Raw genomic sequence first — 19,886 nt, forward strand, 5'->3', positions numbered from 1 at the left:
TTCTCAGAAAAAAAAAAAAAAAAAAAAACAACCTGGTTTCAAGGTCATTAGGTATATTTTGTAATGAATCAAACAAATATTTTAACAAAATAAGTACTAAAATCAAAAGACACAAGCCAGACTAGAGCAGCAAGGGAGGGTGCATGGACCCCTAACACGCAGCCTCCTCACTGGGCCTGGGGACCGAGCCGACCAGGGCGCCCTGCAGCCAAACCCTCAGGGGGCAGCCGTCGGCTGGGCCCAGCCTGCGACTGAGCACCTCAGTGGTCACTGCAGCTCAAGCCCCATGGGCTCAGGGGTAGAGGTCGGGCCCAGCCTGAAGCTGCTCCCAGAACACTCGTCCAAGAAAGATGGTGCCAGTGACAGTCCTGGTGGTCAGACCTGGACTTTGGAGGCAGACCGCTCACAGCCCATCGAGCTCCCTGGTGCTCCCTAGAGAAAGCCCTGATTAAACTCCACTGCTGCATGAAGGCAGGAGCCTGTAACCACACCTCCTGAGCACTCTTATGCACAGAAGTTTGCCACTCACCATCCTTCAGTTCCTGAACATCCCTGGGCTGGACAAAATCTGGCTTGACGTTCTCAAACCACCAGAACAGCTCAGCAATAAAAACCATAACATTTGGCTAAAAGAAAAAACGGAAAAGATCAAGGACATAGTAAATAGCTTATTCCCAAGTGGTTTTAAAAATGTGCTTCTGATAATTGATTTTTACCTTCAACACTAAAGGAGCATACAGCATATCTTCTAGGGTGAGATAAAAGCATTTGTTAAGATATTCATTGGAGAATTCTCTCAGAAGCCGAATGTTATACAGACTGTCAGCCATCGACGTCACCTCCTTCAAGCATATATCTAATAGATAAAAACAAAACTATAATTTATTATAAAGATATGCTGTTTCATGATGTGCATGAACACAGATCTGTGTGCGCATATATATATACACAATTTTCAACTGAAAAATATTTTAAGTGAAGATAAAGGTGACATTTAAAAAGGCAAAAAGCATTATTAAACAACACAAGTGATTATAAGTAATGCTAAATATAGAAAGAAAACACCAAGAAAAAGATAGGAAAATCTCCAGGACCTGAATTTAATTGTTAACATCTAAAAAATATATAGAAATTACTTGACCTTTTAAGCATGAACTGTGACAATCACCTTTCACTTTATAAAGACCTGGCTGCATAAGGTCAGTGCACATTTAACCAAGCTTCTCCCCCGAGTCCTTCCAGTGACTCTTATCTCCATGGGTGGGAGAGGGGAACATAAAACGGGAAACGTCAGGCTTGTCCCGCAGAAATGTACGGGACGCGGCTAATCACAGAAGTCAGGAGACCCACAGAGCTCGGTCTCCCTCTGCTGGCTGTCTGCACCCGGAGCAGGACAACTGTTCCGTCTCATGCTGCTCTGCAGGATGCCAGACCCTCAGCCAGAAAATTCCAGCAGGGACACCCACACTGGGCCACTGAACAGGCTCTTGAGGGGATGTGGGCCCACCCTCAGGAGCCACCGGAACACCCAGATACCACCCTAAACTAGATACCAAGGCTAAACTAGAAGTGGCTGCACTGACGACTTAACTCTGCCTGTAAATAAACAAACAGGATCGAGAAACTTACTGTAAAAAACTTTACTCCTAAGAAGTCATTTTCAACCATTTAGAAATCTCAAGCACAAATGGGATTTATGTTCGAATTCTGTCCTACGTGGCGATGCCCTAACATTGTGAACTCTCAAGAGAAAACTTTCATAAGTTGAGTAACAGTTATATTCCTAAGAAATGTTCCTTTTACTCTAAAATTCAGATTGTGAAATATTACAAATATAAAGACCAGACTCCCAGGCACCCTCTGCCGAGTGAGCAAATGTTAACATCGTCCCTTCTCTGATCCGAATCTTATTTCTCTCAGTACAGCACCCAGCGCTGACCCGCCTGTCCCCAAGGCAGCACCCTCTAAGCCCTGGGACCCGGCGCGTGCGGCGTCTGCACCATGGGAGGCCTGCCCCGTGAATCACGGACACAGCGCCCGGCTGACTGCGGACGGCACTCAGGACAAGAAGCCACGCCTAGCAAGTGGCAGCCTGTTATTTCCCCCAGGCCCGGAATTATGTCTCCAAACAGTTCTATGCTGATGTGAGCAGATTTTGTCATTCAACAGCTGTATTTGTTGTTGTTCAGCCACTAAGTCGTGTTCAACTCTTTTCAACCCCACGGACTGTAGCCCGCCAGGCTCCTCTGTTCTCCACCATCTCCTGGAGTTTGCTCAAACTCACATCCATTAAGTCAGTGATGCTATCTCACTGTCTCATCCTCTACCACCCCCTTTCTCCTTTTGCCTTCAATCTTTCCTAGCATCAGGGTCTTTTCCCACAATGGTATTCCCATCTCTTTAAGAGGTTTCCACAATTTCCCAATGGCTATATATTAATTCTGGGCTTCCCTGGTGGCTCAGCTGGTGAAGAATCCACCTGCAATGCAGGAGACCTGGGTTCAATCCCTGGGTTGGGAAGATTCCCTGGAGAAGGGAAAGGCTGCCCACTCCAGTATTCTGGCCTGGAGAACTCCATGGACTGTGTATAGTTTGTGGGGTTGCAAAGAGTCAGACCCAATAGCGCGGCTTTCACTTTCGCTTAGGATTCCACAGTGTTCACTACTGTGCATGCTCTCTTCACCGGGAACCCTTCCCGAAGGGGTCACGAGCCACGCTGCCCACACCTGGCCCTGGCCTGTCCACACCCCAGCCTGCCTGTGGCATCTCGCCCTCCCTGTGCTGGGCCATGTGCCCGCCTGGACCGCCGCTTCTGCGAAGAACACGCTCTTACTCCCCCTCGGGTTCTTCAGACCCCACTGACGTGTGGGGACTCTTCGTGTGTGCCGGCCACAGCACAGCGGAGCGGCGGTCCACCGTCAGCTCACATTTACTTCAAGCGTGTTTTGAGGCCATATTTTATCGCTCAGTTTTATGATGCTCCTCTGTCGGCACAGGGAATTTTACATGGTTAAATGCGGTAATCTTTCCTATTGCTTGTGCTATCCCATTAACAATGTGGTAACACTATTTTCCTTTTTTTTCCTCAAGTTTTTAAAATTTTGCTTTTCCACTCTTCTGACTTTGGTCCAAGGCATGGTGTTTGGCACGTGTGGGCTGGGGTCCCACTGCATCCCCCTCACAGGTGGCGCCCGCCTCACAGTCTGGGCCACGCCAGGTTCCCACTGAGCATCGGCGTCTGAGCCCCTCTGCCCAGCTCCCTGTGCTTTAGCTGAGGCAAAGGGAAACACACAGGGTCTGGGACAATCAAAGCGACAGAATGATGAATGGGTCAGTGTGCCGAACAAAGCAAGACTCCACGAGGCCATCCCGACGCAAGGAGACCGGCCCCCGGCACCGCAACGCCGACCTGCCAACCAACAAGCAGGGCCAGAAATTCCCATCTGACGACCACCCTGGGGTTAAAAGTGTGACCAGGAGACCAATGTCCATGCAGCCTGGTCACCGGTCAGTTGTAAAGCAAAGAGCAGCGGTGTCAGAGAGGAGAAAGGCCGGAACCCAGGGACCGTGGCGCGTCCCGGACATAGCGCCCTGGGCAGCACGGCTGGGACACCGGGCCCTGACTCCCACTGGGAGGGAAAGCCCGGACCTCTCCTCTCACCCCTCCTGCTCCTGGTGCCGGGGCTGTTGGTTCAGGAGGCTCCCAGAGCTCTCGCTTGGCCTCCTCTGCACCCCCTGCTCCGCCCCCACATGGGGGAGCACGTCCCCCAGGACAGAACCTGCAGCGCAGCCTGGGTCCCCCTTGTGCTCAGATGATTTCCGACCAGCAGAAACAGAAGGTCACTCTTGATTCTCCTTCCTCTGCTTTTTCTGGTTTGTTACTCTATTACTGTCAAAGGCTCTGAGGTCAGCCTGGCATCCTGATTTTTAAACTCCTTGCTCTACAGGACATGTGCTGAGGCGACAATTCAGTCACTCAGTCGTGTCTGACTCTTGGCGACCCCATGGACTTTATGCAGCATGACAGGCCTCCCTGTCCATCACCAAACCCTGGAGTTTACTCAGACTCAAGTCCATCGAGTCAGTGACGCCATCCAACCATCTCATCCTCTGTCATCCCCTTCTCGTCCTGCCCTTAATCTTTCCCAGCATCAGGGTCTTTTCCAATGAGTCGCCTCTTCGCATCAGGTGGCCAAAGCACTGGAGCTGAGACAAGTCTCCCTTTAAGCCATCTGAGCTGTGGCCTGTGCATTCAGGCATGTACGTTGCTCATTTATTCCGCAAACATCTACCAAACGCCAGGCTGTCCCGGACGGCATGGGGTGTATCAGTGAGCTGAACGGATAAAGACACCAGCCCTTGGTGAGCCCCAACCAGGAAACCCCACTGTGACTCCAAGTTAGATCATGAAATGCTTTAGAGTAAGTTGTTTGGTTTCCACACATTCAAGATTTTAACAGTTTGGAGAAAGACACTGCACGAAAGACACTGCACGTTTCTGTTACTGATTTCTCGTTTTACCGTGTTGTGACAAACTCTGTTGAGGTTTCTTTTATGGCCTTTATCAAGCCCGTTCTTGTAAACGCCTCCATGCACTCTCATTTAAGGGGGCAGGTCCCCTGTGAGCTGGAGCCCTGGGCCCGGCCTGCGCCCCTGTGCCCGAGTCCCCTCCAGCCTTCCTGTCCCCATCTGTGTCATCAGGCGGTCCTACAAGTTAGGTCACAAGTGCGCCTCCGGTCATCTCACCCTGTGTTGCTTTTAAAACCCCCTTCTTAAGTTCTGCTACAGACGCAGCGCCTCAACTCTCTCCTCCTGCGGGCTTGTGCTTCATCCGCACCACAGACTCTCTGCTCCTAGTACCTCTGTCTCCAGACCCCGGTGGAGAGGTGAGACACAGGCTGGACAAAACCAAAGTCAGAACCACTGAACCAGTGAGCCACAAGGTAGCCGCAAGAGGTGCCGAGGGTCAGGGAGACCCCAGCGCACACAAGCACACCACTCCAGTCTCTCCCCCAAAGTCTTCATGGCGAACGCTGCACGCTCCGTCAGATGTCCGTCTGCACAAGTCTGTCTGCTGCGCCCGCCAGCCCACTGCCTTCCCGTGGGGACGGGACGGGGGCAGGTGGCCCACTCCTGCACTGTGGCACTCTAAGTGAGACCCACATGTCTCCCGAGTCCTGACTCGGTCTCACATAAACTCACTGCACACCTGTCTCCCCACCCAGGATGTAGCCCAGTGGCCCACCTCCCCCTGAAAGACCCCCCTCAGCCCCAGGCCTGGGCGTCCGACAGGGCTCCTGGCTTTGTCCTGCCAGCAGGGGGTGCCCCCCAGTCCTCCCAGGGCGCTGGTCACGGCTCCCATGGCAGCTGGCCCAGGCCACACAAGCACAGAGGCCTACCAGGCCCAGGGCAACCAGGTGCCAATCCAGGGGTTTTCACTAAAGATGGGGATCCCTCCTGGAATCTGAGACCCCCCCCTCTCTTTCACACTCAGCTGTGTGTTTTACAAACTACCAAGCCCAGCATGTCTGTGGATCGGGGAGGGACCACAGTCAGCCCTGTGCCAGCCACGAGCCTGGCAGACACTCCCTGTGCAGCCAGCAGTCAGGACATCTGTGGAACTCATGCCCCCGCCCCGCCCCACGTCAGAGACGAGGATGCAAAGCAAACCCACATCAGCAGCCCTGTTCCTGTCGGCGCTGCGCGGGGCATCACTCACACCTCCCCCACAACCTGGCGCGGGCACCACAGCGACACGCGACCTGGTGATGCCGCCGCCACCAGGCCTACGGGCACCCCTCATGGTGTGTCCATAGGCTGGCTTCCGCACTCGTCTTCCCAAACCGCATTCGGGACGCTTTACCTCGACTGCAGTGGGGCTGACCGGCTCTTGGCCGTCCCGAGACGTAAGTCCGGTCACTGATAGGGAACGCGCTACCATGTATGTCCCAGCCGCCGCCCCCCCGCCCCCCACCACCAGGCAGAATGCAGGCCAGGCCCAGGCACGCCGTCGCCAGATCTACGCGTCCACGCGCTGCCCCAGGGGATGCCGAGGCCTTGGAGTTGCTCCCGCCCGCTTCGTCACTAACACCAGCAGATGCCCTGGGGGGCGCGGCCACACTCACCGTCCAGCTTCAGCTGCCCCGGGCAGTAGTAGTGCACCACGGCCAGGAGCGCCGCCCCGTGGCTGCCGTCCCGCATCAGGTCCTCCAGCAGCGGGAAGTGCGGCGGCTGCCGCGCGCACAGCTGCTCCCGGCGGTAGCGCACCTGCGGGTGAGAGGGGCCTGGTCACTGCGAGCGGTGCTGGCGCTCAGCCAGCGTCCACGGCAGCTGGCTGGACCACGGTCAGAACAACGGCAGCCACGCGGGAAAGCCTCCGGTCGGGGTAACGCCCTCTGCCTGGAACATGCGTCCAGACCCAGGGAACCGGGCTTCCTGGCCACAGCGGGCGACTGCAGTGAGCTGCTCAGGACGCCAGGGCCGTCTCCCTCTGAGGGCCAGGCACCCCGAGGAAGGAGGCAGGACACATGCCTACGTTGCCAGGGGCTGCACACGGTCCACGGATGAGAAACAAGTTACATGAGCGCCCTATGCCAGGAAGACCCACATGACTGGCTCTTCTTAGAGCCAGCAGCAGCTCGGCATCATGAAAAACAGAAGGCAGCGTCCACAGGAGCCCTGGAAACTCCCGAACCAGCGCAAAGGCCACCGACCGTCCACCGGCCCCTCGGGCAGGCGCACGCAGCCGGGAATCTGACGGCACGTGAAGCGCTATAAGAACATAAGCGCTTTCCCAAGGTTTCTGTGCCGCTGTCTTTACCGACAGGAAACAAGTGCTCAGAGCGGAGCCTCCCCGCCTGCACGTGCCGCCCTGTAACTGGGCCTCGCTCGGAGCGTGGCCACGCAGGCCGCCCGCCGGGTGACCACGTCCTGCCGGTAAGCCTGGCATTTCTGCAGCCACGCTCTCCCCAGGGTAGAAGAGCACAGTGCCAGCTCAAGGGACAAAGCCCGTGCTGCTCACGGCGGGTTTCTGGGAGCCGCGTGGGAGAGTCAATCAACCCAAGGAAAAGCCTCCGGCAGCGACGTGTGCACAGAATACGCCCCACCTGGGCCCGTGCAATGCACACCACTCCCACCAGTCTCCACGGGGACTTTTAACTTGTTTCTCGGCCTGGTGCAGGCTCCCGCCCGGGGCCAGGCCCAGGGGTTCCCGCGTGCAGCCCAAGGCACGCACCCGACCAGCCTCCACACGCACACGCACACACACAGCACACGGCAGAGCACAGCATGCAGGAAAGCGGATGGTTTCTGAGGACAGATGGTGTGCGTCTGCGTTGGGGAAAGCGCTGACCCCTGGGTCCGGGAGCAGCGACCGCCCCTCGAGGGGGCCCCACTCCCAGCCCCGGGCCCGCCCACACTCAGCCCGCTGCCGACAAGTAGGCTGCGCGCTCAGGTAGCCGAGGGGACCGACGACCCTGAGACCCCGAGGCTCGAGGCCCTCGTCCCGCCTGACGCCCTCCTTCCGGGGGACCTGCATGCCTGACGGTCCTCACTACGCCTTGGACCTGCTTTCACAGTTTGACTCTGGCCTTTGCTTTTCAACAAGTTAAGAAATATATAAACACTCAAAAAAAAAAGGCCTTCCCCCTCTTTGTGATTATTACATTTCAAAGAAGGGAAATTATCCATCAGCCACAAAGCAGACTCTTTCACTGTTCATGCAGATCCCACTGACAGTTTATATCCACCATATCTCCTTTATAATCGAATCCTAAGGACCATTTGATCCAAACAATTAAACTAAAGGGACAGGCAAAAGTAAGGGAGCTTCGAAAAGGTCCGTCCTCCGGAACTTCATTTTAAGGCACCACTTGCAGCGCCAAGTATCTGTCGTGGGAAACGGTGCAACAAACTGGGTCCATTTCCAGAACCTTCGCCGGTGGACCTCGCCACCAGGAAGAGCAAGCCGAGGGCCGCTCGGCAGAGCATGCCACGGGCCACTCCTGCTAAAATCTATAAGGAAGGGAATGGATCCTGTCAATGACCCTGAAGTTCATCACATAAAGCAGGAAACTACCTCTTCAAAGGAGAAACACGAAGCTGTCTGTTAAGTTTACCTAAGAAAGTGGGCAAACCACGCTCTCGGTGGCAGCTACAGAAGGCCTCCCTGGAGCTGAGAGGGCCGCACCACGGTCCACTCTGCCCAGAGCGGGCCAGCCCTGCCCCGCGGGAAGTGCAACAAACCACCAGGGAGGACACTCAGACAGAGACACAGGCGGGAGCGGTTTGAAATGGAAGCAAGTGATGGCGGCGAACAGCCGTCTGATGGCGGCCGGGTGCGCGCGGGGTCCACTTACGGGCACTAACTTCCAGTACCACTTGGAGGGAGACTGCTCAGGAGGCGAGGGAAGGAAGGCAGGAGAGGAGTCAGCAGGCAGGTCCGTTGAGGACGGACGAGACACACGCAACACGCCACGTTCACACGGGAGGTGCTCCGCCTCCGAGAGGCAAGACGTGCCCAGTGCACGCGGCCCGGGACGCTCTGCACTGGCAGGGACCCAGGGACCCCATGGGCACCACCGCGACGCCGGCAGCTGGAGGCGTGCGGGCTGGGCCCTCAGAGGACAGGCGCAAGCCCGCTCAGAAAGGGCCTCGGCAAGCTGTCTGCGCCCGTCTGAGGAGGGGGGTTCACGGCAGCGTGGCCGGGGTGAGAGACCCACGGACAGCATCCCAGGGCCCAGGATGGAGTAAAAGGAGGCTCCCTCGACCTGCAGCCCTGGGACCACAGCCTCGGCCGCCACGGTGTGCACAGGCGGAGGAACGTGGATTCAGTCACACACACACTCGGCACCCCCATCCCCAAAAAGGGAGAAACAGGAGGAAGCGTGTCGTTTCACTAGACATGGGACCTTCGCCCTCCTAAAGCCCACACTGGACATGTGGCCCACGAGGGCCCCGAGGGGACTACTGGCTGCCAGGAACATCCCCTCCTGTGCTGACTCCCCTCGGGTGACCCTTATGCCCTCCCTCCACTCCCCCACCCTCCCAAGTTCAAGTTCAATACTAGGCCACGCCTGCCTGGAAGAAAGGGCAGCGTGCTGCCAGGCCCCCGCCACCAGGGCAGGGCCCCAGGGCACCCACTCCCCGCCTGGCAAGTGAAACCGAAGAACACGCAGGGAGCCCACACGGACGCGATTCTCTGCGACCAGGAGCCACGGCGACGGAGCGTCCCCCAGAAGTGAAATTTACCCTTTACCTTTTGATGAGCTGGGCTTTCCAATAACTGCTGTTTTAACTTAACTTCTTTCTCTGTTATCTCTCGCATTTTAAGATTTACCTAAAGCGGAAGAAATCAAATGCGTTAGGGAGGCAACTGAGGCTGCCTTTCAGCACTGGGTGTGCGTCCCTCCCTCACAGCCCAGACCCCACCCTGCCCATGTGAGCTCCTGACTCCCAGGTGCAGGCAGTGTCTAGACCAGTACACACCTGTGGAACACACAGACCCCGGGACCTATGACTCTGACCCCGTGATCCATGGCACGGAGGAGGGGGAAAGGCCCGGCAGCCCTGGTGCCTGTGCGCTGCTCCCCGCCTCATCGCCTCACCCCGGTGCTCGGGCAGCACCACGTCACCAAACACCGCCAATGCCGCGGCCTGGCTGAGACCCGCCCCAGACACCCGACAGGAGCTCGCACACTCCCTGACACCAAAGTCACACCAGCAACCATCGTCAGACGCCCGGAAGCACTTACTACAACTGCTCGGAAATAAAAATACCTTTTTCTGGAACTATTAACCCAAAGATAAGATCAAAACTGCAAATTACAAAATAATACCATGGAGGAAAAAACAAGGCTAATGGGCATGTGGTCAAAGCTACGATCAGATGAAATGCCACAGAACTGAGTGTCTTATCGTTAAAAAAGAACACAGATAAGTGAACTCATGCAAATCAAATCAAGGACGGGAAAAAAACCTTTTTTTAATATTTATTTATTTGCCTGCATCAGGGGTCTTAGTTGAGTCATGTGGGACCTTCCGTTACAGCACACAGATTCTCTAGTTGTGGCATGCGGACTTCCGGAGTCACGGTGCACAGGCTCAGCAGTTGCATCTCGCAGGCTTAGCTGCTCCTGCGGCAGGTGGGGTCTTAGTTCCCCAACTAGGGATCAAACCCATACCCTCTGCATTACAAGGCGGATTCTTAACTACTGGACCACTGGGACAGCTGGAAAAAATGGATTTTAAAACAAAAAGATAAAAGTAAATATGGAAATATTCTAAAATAAACTAGAGCGTACATGCACATGGATAAGTGATAAAGGAAGTGCAGTAAAAACAGCGGCTGTGAAATCTGGGGGCGCCACAGAAGCCACAGACATCCTCTAGTTCTTGCAACTCCTCTGCACGTCTAAAGTTTTTCACAATTAAACACTGGAAATTAAAAATTTGGGGAAATTTGATTATGCCATAAATTACCTTCCTAACATGGAAATGATTTTCTGATTGAATTGATGCAGTGTTAACAAATGTAGTTTCTGATGCTGTATCATGAGGTGTGACGCCACTGGGAAGATCCATACACGTCAGAGAACAGCTTTCCCAGTGACAAGGTGCAGCCTCAGAAAACCACGGTAACGGGGCCAGGAAAAGTGTACGAAAGATTCCAATATGACAAGAGTACAGAAAGTTCACTGCGCTACTCGGGGAACTCACAACCTAGAGGGATGGGACGGGCTGGGAGGTGGGAGGGAGGAGACATATGTATACCTGTGGCTGAGTCACACGGATGGCACAGCAGAGACCAAAACAATAGTGTAAAGCAATTGTCTTTCAATTAAACATAAGTAGAAAAGAAAAGAGCAAGACCTCTCAAACGTCATCTACCACAATGGTTTTCAAAAAAACAAGGTTCACTGGGCTAGTACCTAGATTATATAAAAAAAACCTTGCGACAATACCAAGACAGTCAGGTTTTAAAATGAGTAAAAGATCCGTATAGACATTTCTCCAAAACAGACCTACAAACGGCCAATAAACACATGAAAAGAGGTCCCCATCACCACCATCAGGGAAAGTGAAAGTCGCTCCTGGAGTGGGTAGCCGTTCCCTTCTGCAGGGATCTTCCCAACCCAGGATTGAACCTGAGTCTCCTGCACTGAAGGCAGATTCTTTACCAACTGAACTATAAGGACGCCCTTCATCAGAGAAATGAATTTCAACTACAGTGAGACACCACCTCACACCCTCCAGAACGGCTGGAAACAAAGAAGCAGGAAGTGCGTATTAGCAAGGACATGGGAAGCTAGAAACCTCAGGTGCTCAGGGAAAGGCAAATGGTGCGCCTGCTGTGGCCAGCCTGCCAGTTCTTCACAGGGCCCTGTGCAACCCGGCAATTCCACCCCGAGATACAAGCCAAAGAAAGACGAAGACACAGCCACACACACATTCATACAAGAACGTTTACAGCAGAACTTACAACAGCCAGAAAGTGGAAAACGCAAATGTCCGTCGGCTGAAGAATGGCTAAACAAAACTTGGGACGGCTGAACAGCGCGGCATTACACGACTACAGAAAGAAGCAGGTACTGTAAGTGCCACAGCAAGCGTGCGCCGTGCAAACGCCGTGGCAAATGGAGAGTCAGACACGAGGGGCCTCACGCTGTAGGCTTCATTTAAATGAAATGTTTGCAACAGGCAAATCCACACAGACACCAAGCAGAGGAGGGGCTGGCGGGGGCTGGGGACGGGGCGGCAGGTACGACTGCCGACACGACCGGCGTGACGCAGTGTCTGGAGTCGGTGGTGGCGGCCGCACAGCCTGGTGGGACCTTAAAACCCCACGGAAAGATGCACCTTAAAACGGAGAATTCTACAGCATGGGAATTATATCTCAACTTTAAAGAAAAACGTTCATTAGTAATGGTTTCGAATTCCACATTTCGGTTAACCTTCGAGAAACTAGTCAGGTTTTGGGGTAGAATCAAAAAGTGATGTGTATGATTATCTGGAAAGATTGTGAAAACACTCTCTCCTCTTCAACTATGCATCCATGGAAAATCAGATTTTCTTCACGTACATCAATAAAACCAACATGTTGCAGCAAATGAAATGCAAACCCAGACATCTCCAGCATCGGGTTAAATGCAGTTCATCTAAAACTCCAATTGCCTAGAAGAGATCTGTAAGAAACCCACTTTAAACAGAAAGACAAGGAGAGATTAAACATAACAGGACGGGGGATCCCTGGAGGTCCAGTGGTGAAGAATCCGCTTGCCAACACAGAGGACACGGGCTCAGCCCTGGGTCCGGGAAGGTTCCACGTGCCGAGGGGCGAGTAGGCCCGCGAGCTGCAACCACCGAAGCCCAGGGGCCCAAAGCCTGTGGTCTCCAACAAGAGCAGCCCCGCTCGCCTCAAGGAGGGAAGCCCAGGCGCAGCAGTGAAGACTCAGCGCAACCGAGAACAAGTAAATTTAAAAAAATAATAAGAGGAAGGGGAGAGATGTGCTGGTCGTGAGAAGGCTGGAGGCAAGGGCCGCCACCTGTGATAAAGGGACACTTTGCGAACACAAGAGAACAGAACAATCCTAACAGCACACGACGTAGCAATATGCAAAAACACACAGAGCGAGGACAACACACCCAGCAGGCAGAGCAGACGCAGTCAGGCCTGGAGACGCCAGCGCCCTCTGGCAGCTGCCTGACAGGGCGTGAGGCCCCCGGAGATGCGCCCCACCCACAGCACCCTGAACCCACACGTGCGGCACGCCGGGCTGACAGGAGAGCACGGGCGACACCGGCAAGACCACACGTGGACCCAGAACAAGCCTCAGTGAGCCCAGAAGGACGGCAGTCACAGAGCGCGCGCTGACCACGCCGGAACGAGAAGCCAACGCCCCGAAAAGTACCCAGAGCCACCCCACCACACACGGGGACTGAGCCACAATCTTCCAGACAGCCCACGGATGAAACGGATCCACAAGTGAAGTGAAGTATCTTAAAGGGAAGGAAGACCACAGCACGTAACACATGCGCACAGTGCAGCTGAAGGATGACTCAGAGAGCAGCTATTAACGTTAAACGTTCACACCAAAGTGAACAGGTGTGGAAACTAATCTCCTACTTTACCCAGAAAGGAGAGAAAGTTAAACTCAAAATAAATGGAAAAACAATAAAAGCAAGAAGAGACGTTACAGAGAAAATAACTGGAGAAATTAATAAAAACCAAAAGCAGGTTTTTAGAACGTTAATAAAGTTGACAAACTAGACCAACAGAGGGAAGAAAAAAGGACAGAAATTACTAAGAGCGGGGAACGAGGGGACGTCACTATAGACCACACATACACCAGAGGACAACGAGGAAATAGGGACGTGACGATAGAGTCAAAATTTAAATAAAATTAACAAATTCCCTGGAAGTCACAAGTTGCCAAAACTGACATGAAATTAAACAGAAATCCTAAATACCTTACATGTACACTGAAAAGTTAAATTCATAATTAAAATCTTCCCACAGAAAACTCCAAGCCCAGATGGCTTCAGCAGAGAATCCATTAAAGACTTCAGGACAAAATAATACTAATAGTACAAAAACTGTTTCACAAAATAAAGGAGGGAATACGTCCCAACTCATTTTTTTGACACTGGCCATCATCCTGATGCTGAAACAATAAAAACACAAGAAGATACACCAAAGAAAGTACTGGATCTCTAGATCTTTATATACATAAAATACTCTCGAAACTCATTAAGACAAACCACCTCATTAAACCTGGGCCAACTATCCAAACGGACACCTAACAAAATACACAAAAACACCTTTAGTTGTTAGGGAAATGCCAACTAACACCGCGAGATATCTCTACACAGCCACTCATGGCTGAACGGAAAGACTGACGCCACCACGGACATGCAGAGCGTAGACGCTGGGCCCCTCGTCCTGCACCCAGCCAGGCCCCGCTTTGCCTCCAGATTCCCGCAGGGCGCTTCCCACCTGCACCCCCACAAAGCTGGAGGGTGCATAAGACAGGCTGCCGCCGCCGTGAGACAATCTCACAGGCACTGGCCGGGCGCCACATCCCGACCACGCCCGGAAGTCCACAGTGAGCCCGAGAGCCCCCACCTTACCGGCGTCCCTCTCCCCCAGGGCCCCGCCCTGCACGGGGCGGAGGAGGGGGAACCAAGAGCAGGGTGACTGTCTCAGCAGACATCCTGGCAGAACGTCATCCCCGAGACATGCAGGCCCCGCCAGGCTCTGCCCTGCTCCTCAGCTGACCCTGGATAAAGCCCTACACGACAGAGGACGCGTGTGCGAGCTGTACAGTGAGGAATGCACAAGCTCCGGGCACGGAGCACCACCCCGCGAGGGCCGGCTTCTGCCCCTCTGCTCTGTGAGCGCAGTGTCCCGCACGCAGTACCTGTCTGCAGGGAGGGGCTTAATAACCACAGGCTCCAGTGGAATCCCCTCACCACACAGCCCGGAAAACGAACACTCTTCACATGGATCGTACAGACGGTCACACTGTGAGCGTCTAAATGTCAAAGGAGAAAACAGCATTCAAGAAGATACGCTTTCCTCTTCATCAAAACACCTTCTAAAACTGAGATCTCCATGAACGCACACTGGGTGACTGAGATACAAACAGCAAGAATTTACGAAGCGGGACCACCAACACAACACGGCACTCCGCAGCCCCTCGCCCTTCCGTCTGCACGCGCAGGAGGGGCCAGTCCGTCTGAACCACAGCGGACAGTCTCCTGGGCCTCCGGCTGGGTCGCGTCTCAGCAGGACACACAGGAAAGTGATGCTCTCGGGGAGAAAGGACCCACACCCACGGGGCACCCCTGGAGCTTCAGGCCGCTCGCCCACCTCCGGCAGGGCCCCCGTGCTCACCTTGTTGACCCAGAAGACCATGGCATCCTCAAGGTCATATGGGAGCTCTTTGGAGGCGCTGAAGGTGGAGAAGCGCTTGACGCTGGCCACCACCTTCTCGATGCTGATCATCTCCACGGTGTAGGCCATCATGAGGGCGTCCACCATCGCCATGTGGGCGCTCTGTGGGCAGAAGCAGCAGTCGGTCACCCTCCCCTGCCCCACAGCCCAGGGTCAGGCGGAGACCCTCCCTACACCCACACAGGAGCCCTCCTCGGGGTCAGGTCAGCTTGGCCCCCCGTCCTCCTCTCCGAGGACCCCGTGAGAGCTCAGCCATGGGAGAAGACACGAGACAGGCCCGAGGCCACGTGACCACCACTGGTCCCAGGCAGTCCGGGGTCTGCATGCTGAACTCACACCTTGAAGCCCTTTTTTCCCGGAACCCGTAACATCCTCCCAACCTGAAACACACCCAGCCAGGCCAAAAACCAGAGGATGCAAAACACCCAAGAACAGGCTAAGCTAAAGCCACGTGGGAGACACCAGGAGGTGGCTTCGACCTGGAGCAGCCTGGCCCAGAAACGCCAGGCTGGTGAGCGGCTGCAGAGAAGGATGGGGAGGGGGACACTCGGGGGGAGAGGCGCGTCTATTTTGGCACGAAAATTCTTAGAAGTTAGACGTGAAACAATCTCAGAGCGGGCTCCACAACTCCATGTCGCCACCTCTGAAAGCAACTCGGTTTACCACAGCCAGGGTGGGGCAGCACTGCCCTGGGGACACACTGGGGGAAGCCGCCCCCACCCTGTTCCAGCCCAGCCACATCCCACCAAGAGAAGGCGGTCTCAGGCCCAAACTTTCGGGGCAACTCCGCTGCGCTGCAGGGACACAGCGGCCGCCCCCCAGCTGCCCCCCACCGCCCAGGCCACTCACCATCTTGATGGGCGCGTGGCTGAGGTCGGGCTCCGTCACAGGGGTGTCGTCGCTCTCCATCACGTAAATCCCTTTCCGGGACAGGGCCTGGATGACAGACTGGTGTCCCTGCAGGGAGGCCACCTGGTCCCCTTTGAGGATGAGGCTGCACACGCGGCAGTACAGCTCGCTGGACAGCAGGAGCTTGATGACCGGAGGCTTGATGTGCTCCTGCTCGTACTGGTCGATGTAGAAGGGGTCCCTGAGGTCCTCGGGGATGTCATCTGCAGCGACAGGAGACCCCCGCGTGTGGGTGTTACCCCCAAATGCAGCCGCACCGGCCGCCCACAGTCGCTTCCCGCCTCCTGGAGCTGCTGGAGGGATGGTAGCCAGAGGATGTCGAGTTGGGGACGTGGGTGTGGGGACGGCTGTCTGCAAGGCAAGGTCTGCAGAGACCTTGCCCTTGATTCACCAGGAGTGTCGGGAGCCAGGGCAGACGTGGGTCTGCCACACCACAGCGATCCAGGCTCAGGACTCTGGAGCGGCCATGGGAAAGGCCACAGAGGAGAGAATTTGGACAAGCCTGTAGTTAACACGGGGCCACAGCTCAACTCAGAAGATCAGAGCTCGAGGTCTCGTGCAAGCAGGACCGTGTGTGGGCCGAGAGCAGGGCCTGAGCGTGGCGGCCTGGCCTTGGCCGGGCGCACCTCTCACGGCCGGTCAGCCTTGCCTCAAGGGCAAATCCCGGACGCTATGAAGGCCAATCTCCCACGGTTGGGTGAGGATTAAATCACAACCCGCGAGTAAGTCACGGCGCTGAGAGCAGAGGCTGGAGCTCCACAAAATTCACACAAGTATTGGTTATCAATCTTAATATCAATCAGGCTAAAAAGACAGTCAAGGAAATGTCTTCCTGTTGCTGTGCGCCACGCTCTGCCCCATCCTGCCAACTGAGGCCTCCTCGCTAGCCTGGGACAGGATGGTGGAGACCTGGAGCACGCAGGGGCAGAGGCCCCCAGGAGGCGCCCTCCCCCAGGCGAAGGAAAACGCAGGCTACGGGCCTCCATGACACGGCAGGACAGAGAGCCCTAAACACACCATACTGCCCAGCCCACCCCAGACCAAGCAGACTGGAAGGCCCTGCCAGCACCAGCGTCTGTTCCGCCGAGAACTGCTGCATCAGAGGTTCTGCAGGTGGCTGACAGTCTCCCTCGAGAGCTCACTCACTCCTTCACGCTGGTCGTGGAAACAAGCACTCAGAGGTGCTAATTCTGGACCCCTGTGCACCCCACCCTTCGCTGGAGATGCCAGTTGGAAGAGAGAGAAAGTGGGGCAGCTCCCAGTGCCCGTCCCCACTCCACCAGGCAAGGCCCAGGGACAGAACCAGCTCCCCACGTGCAGGCGCGGGCAGCTCAGGAGCGGGGCCCTGGCCTGCCGGCCGAGGGGACGCCAGAACGAGTGCAGAACCCAGGACAGGAGGGAGCCTCAAAGGGGACCCTTGTTCACAGGTGAGCCCCTCCTGCGCCAAGTGCGAGCAGGACAGACCCGAAGAACCGAACTGACCTCGGAACCCACGGCCTACGAACGGCAAATAGGCGTCTGTTCTGGAGCCCAGTGCGGTTTACTGCGACCCGGCTGCTAAACAAACCACCAGATACACCAACATCCTCCAGGGGATTTTAGCGGGACCCAGAAAACAGCCTCATGCTGTTCAAAATGTCCAGGACCCAATCCATTATTTACTCAACATATACAGACAGGAAAATGTGATCGATTCTCAGGGGGGAAGACGGTCAACACACACTAACTCTGAGACGACCCAGATGAGAGAATCAGCAGAGACTTCACAGCACCTATTATACAAGGCTCCATGAAGCCCTCCTGAAACAGATGGAAAGAACAGAAGGTATTAACAGAGAAATAAAACTTATTTAAAAAAAACACCTTCAGGATTTCCCTGGTGGTCCTGTGGTGAAGAATCCACCTGCCGATGCAGGGGACGAGAGCTGGATCCCGGGCCCGGGAAGACAGCACAGGCTGTGGGGCAGCTACACCCGTGTGTCACAACCGCACGAGCCCACGTGCTCCAGAGCCCACACCCCGCAACCAAGAGGAGCCCCCACTGCCGCAACGGGACAAAACCCGAGCACAGCAAGAGACCCAGCACAGCCATGAATAAATACACAAATAAATTTTTAAAAGCTTAAAAAAAAACCAAAAAACCTTCAGAACTGCAGAATCTAGTTATCAACAGGAAGTTCAATGACAGATTCAAAAAGATGAACAAAGCAAATGCAAACGCACAGATATGGAGAAGAAACCAGTGGTTACCAGCGGGGGCGGAGGGGCGGTGGGCAGCATGAAGGCGGGGGAGCGGGGCTACAAACAGAAACACTGGGAACAAAGCGGCTCCAGGGCAGCCTGCACAGCCCTGGGAAGGTGGCAGTGTTTTGTAATAACTATAAATGGGAAGTAACCTTTAAAAATTGTATAAAAAAAATTAAAAATTAACTGAAATTTTAAAAATACAAACAAAACAGAGAAAACAATCAGTGAACCTGAAGACAGATCAACAGAAATAATCCATCTGCAGACAGAGGGACGATGGAATGAAAAGCAGAGGCCCCGTGACTGCTCCCACTGAGGGAAGCCTGGGGCAGGAAAAATATGAGAATGAATGGTGCCCAGAACCCCAGCAAACCCAAACAGAACCAACTCGAAGAAAACCAGGCCCACACACTTCCTAATCAAACTGCTGAAAGCCAGAGAAGTAACGGGCCCAGGGGACCCCTAACTGGAGGTATCAGCCAGACCTTCGATGGCTACACTTAATGAAAGGAAACAGGATAAAATTAAGAATTCTGGCAGAAAAGTGGAAATTATTCTTAAAGAGAGAGAGAGAGAGAGAGAGAAAAGAACTTGGCAGATTAGAAAAAGAACCAAGAAGAAATTCCAGAACAGAAATATACAGTGACTTCACGGACACACTGGTGCTGACAGCACACTGCACACAGGGGAGAGAAAACACAGCGGACAAGGGGAAAGACAGGCACTGCCAGCGCCAGGCAAGATGGGAGCGGAAGCAAAGGGAGAGACAGGGTCCAGCAGAGCCGGCAGGAAGTCCCAACACTGTGAATCCATGCTCCCCAGCAGGGGTTAAAAGAAGAAGAAAGAAATCGACAGACCAAAGAACCTCCCTGTAACACGGGTAAAACCCAAAGACAGAGGAGGATCTTGTAAAGCGCCAGAAGGGGCCCTCTGGTCAGGACAAGATGGCATGGACCAGTCTCTCCCTGCTCCTCTCCACTGGGCACAACCACAAACCCTGGCGTATCTCACAGGAGAACCCACAGAGAACTGGGAAGGTGGAAGACGACCCCAGACGGGAAGAGCACAGCAACAGGGTGTCTTCCCACCTCCCACCCAGCAAAGGTGACCCAGGCCTGGTACTTCCTGACCCCCAGCCTGGAAACAGAAGGTAAGGTAAGCAGGCTCATTCCTGTTGCACAGGGGAGGTGAGGGGAGTCCGACCCACTGGCCCGGGCCATCCCGGCAGAACCAGCAAGGGGCAGGAAGCAGCCTGAACACCCACCTCCACCAGGAACCCAACCTGGAAGCGCCTCTCCTTCCCCACCAGGCCGGAGACACCCCCTCATCAGCCTGCACAAGGGGAGTCCAGCGGAGGGAGTCCAGCCTGGACACTCCTCATCCTGGGGGAAGAGAATCCCGCCTCACCCAGAGGCACCGGGCAGTCGGCCCCAGGGGCCACCCTCCGCCTCCGAAAGCAGCACCAGCAGGGGCAGTGGAACCCCAGACACACCACGAAACGGCACCGCAAAGGCCCTGAGCAGTGCACTGCCGCTGGAACCGCAGTCCACACGGTGGCCCGGGACCTGCGTGCGGAGCCTACGCGGGGAGACTGCCTACTATGATAAAAAAAAAACCTCAGTAACACCTAGAGTCACCTAACGTAACAGCCAAAATGACCAGGAAACAATCAAAGATCGCCTATCACACCCAGAACCAAGAAAATCTTTAATGAGAAAAAGAGAATCAACTGACACCAACACCAAGATGAGTCTGATGTTGGAGTTATCTGACCAAG

The 19,886-nt window shown here is 54.8% G+C and overlaps 1 protein-coding gene across 6 annotated transcripts in view; it reads right to left on the minus strand.

The window, feature by feature from the left end:
* Positions 1–19,886, minus strand: part of CAMSAP1 (calmodulin regulated spectrin associated protein 1) — a 43,119-nt gene that overhangs the window by 12,433 nt on the left and 10,800 nt on the right. For 4 of the 6 annotated variants that reach the window (NM_001192096.1, XM_010810399.4, XM_059891095.1 and 1 more), the window contains 6 exons: positions 15,803–16,065; positions 14,894–15,055; positions 9,257–9,337; positions 6,126–6,267; positions 717–856; positions 530–626 (listed from right to left, as the gene is read on the minus strand). In NM_001192096.1, coding sequence (NP_001179025.1) covers positions 530–626; positions 717–856; positions 6,126–6,267; positions 9,257–9,337; positions 14,894–15,055; positions 15,803–16,065 — 885 coding nt within the window. Of the gene's footprint in view, positions 1–529; positions 627–716; positions 857–6,125; positions 6,268–8,357; positions 8,391–9,256; positions 9,338–14,893; positions 15,056–15,802; positions 16,066–19,886 lie in introns of all 6 variants that reach the window. The other 2 variants (XM_059891094.1, XM_010810395.4) reach the window with 1 other exon arrangement.

This window comes from Bos taurus, chromosome 11 (assembly GCF_002263795.3).
Source record: "Bos taurus isolate L1 Dominette 01449 registration number 42190680 breed Hereford chromosome 11, ARS-UCD2.0, whole genome shotgun sequence".
In the NCBI taxonomy this organism is placed as follows: domain Eukaryota; kingdom Metazoa; phylum Chordata; class Mammalia; order Artiodactyla; family Bovidae; genus Bos; species Bos taurus.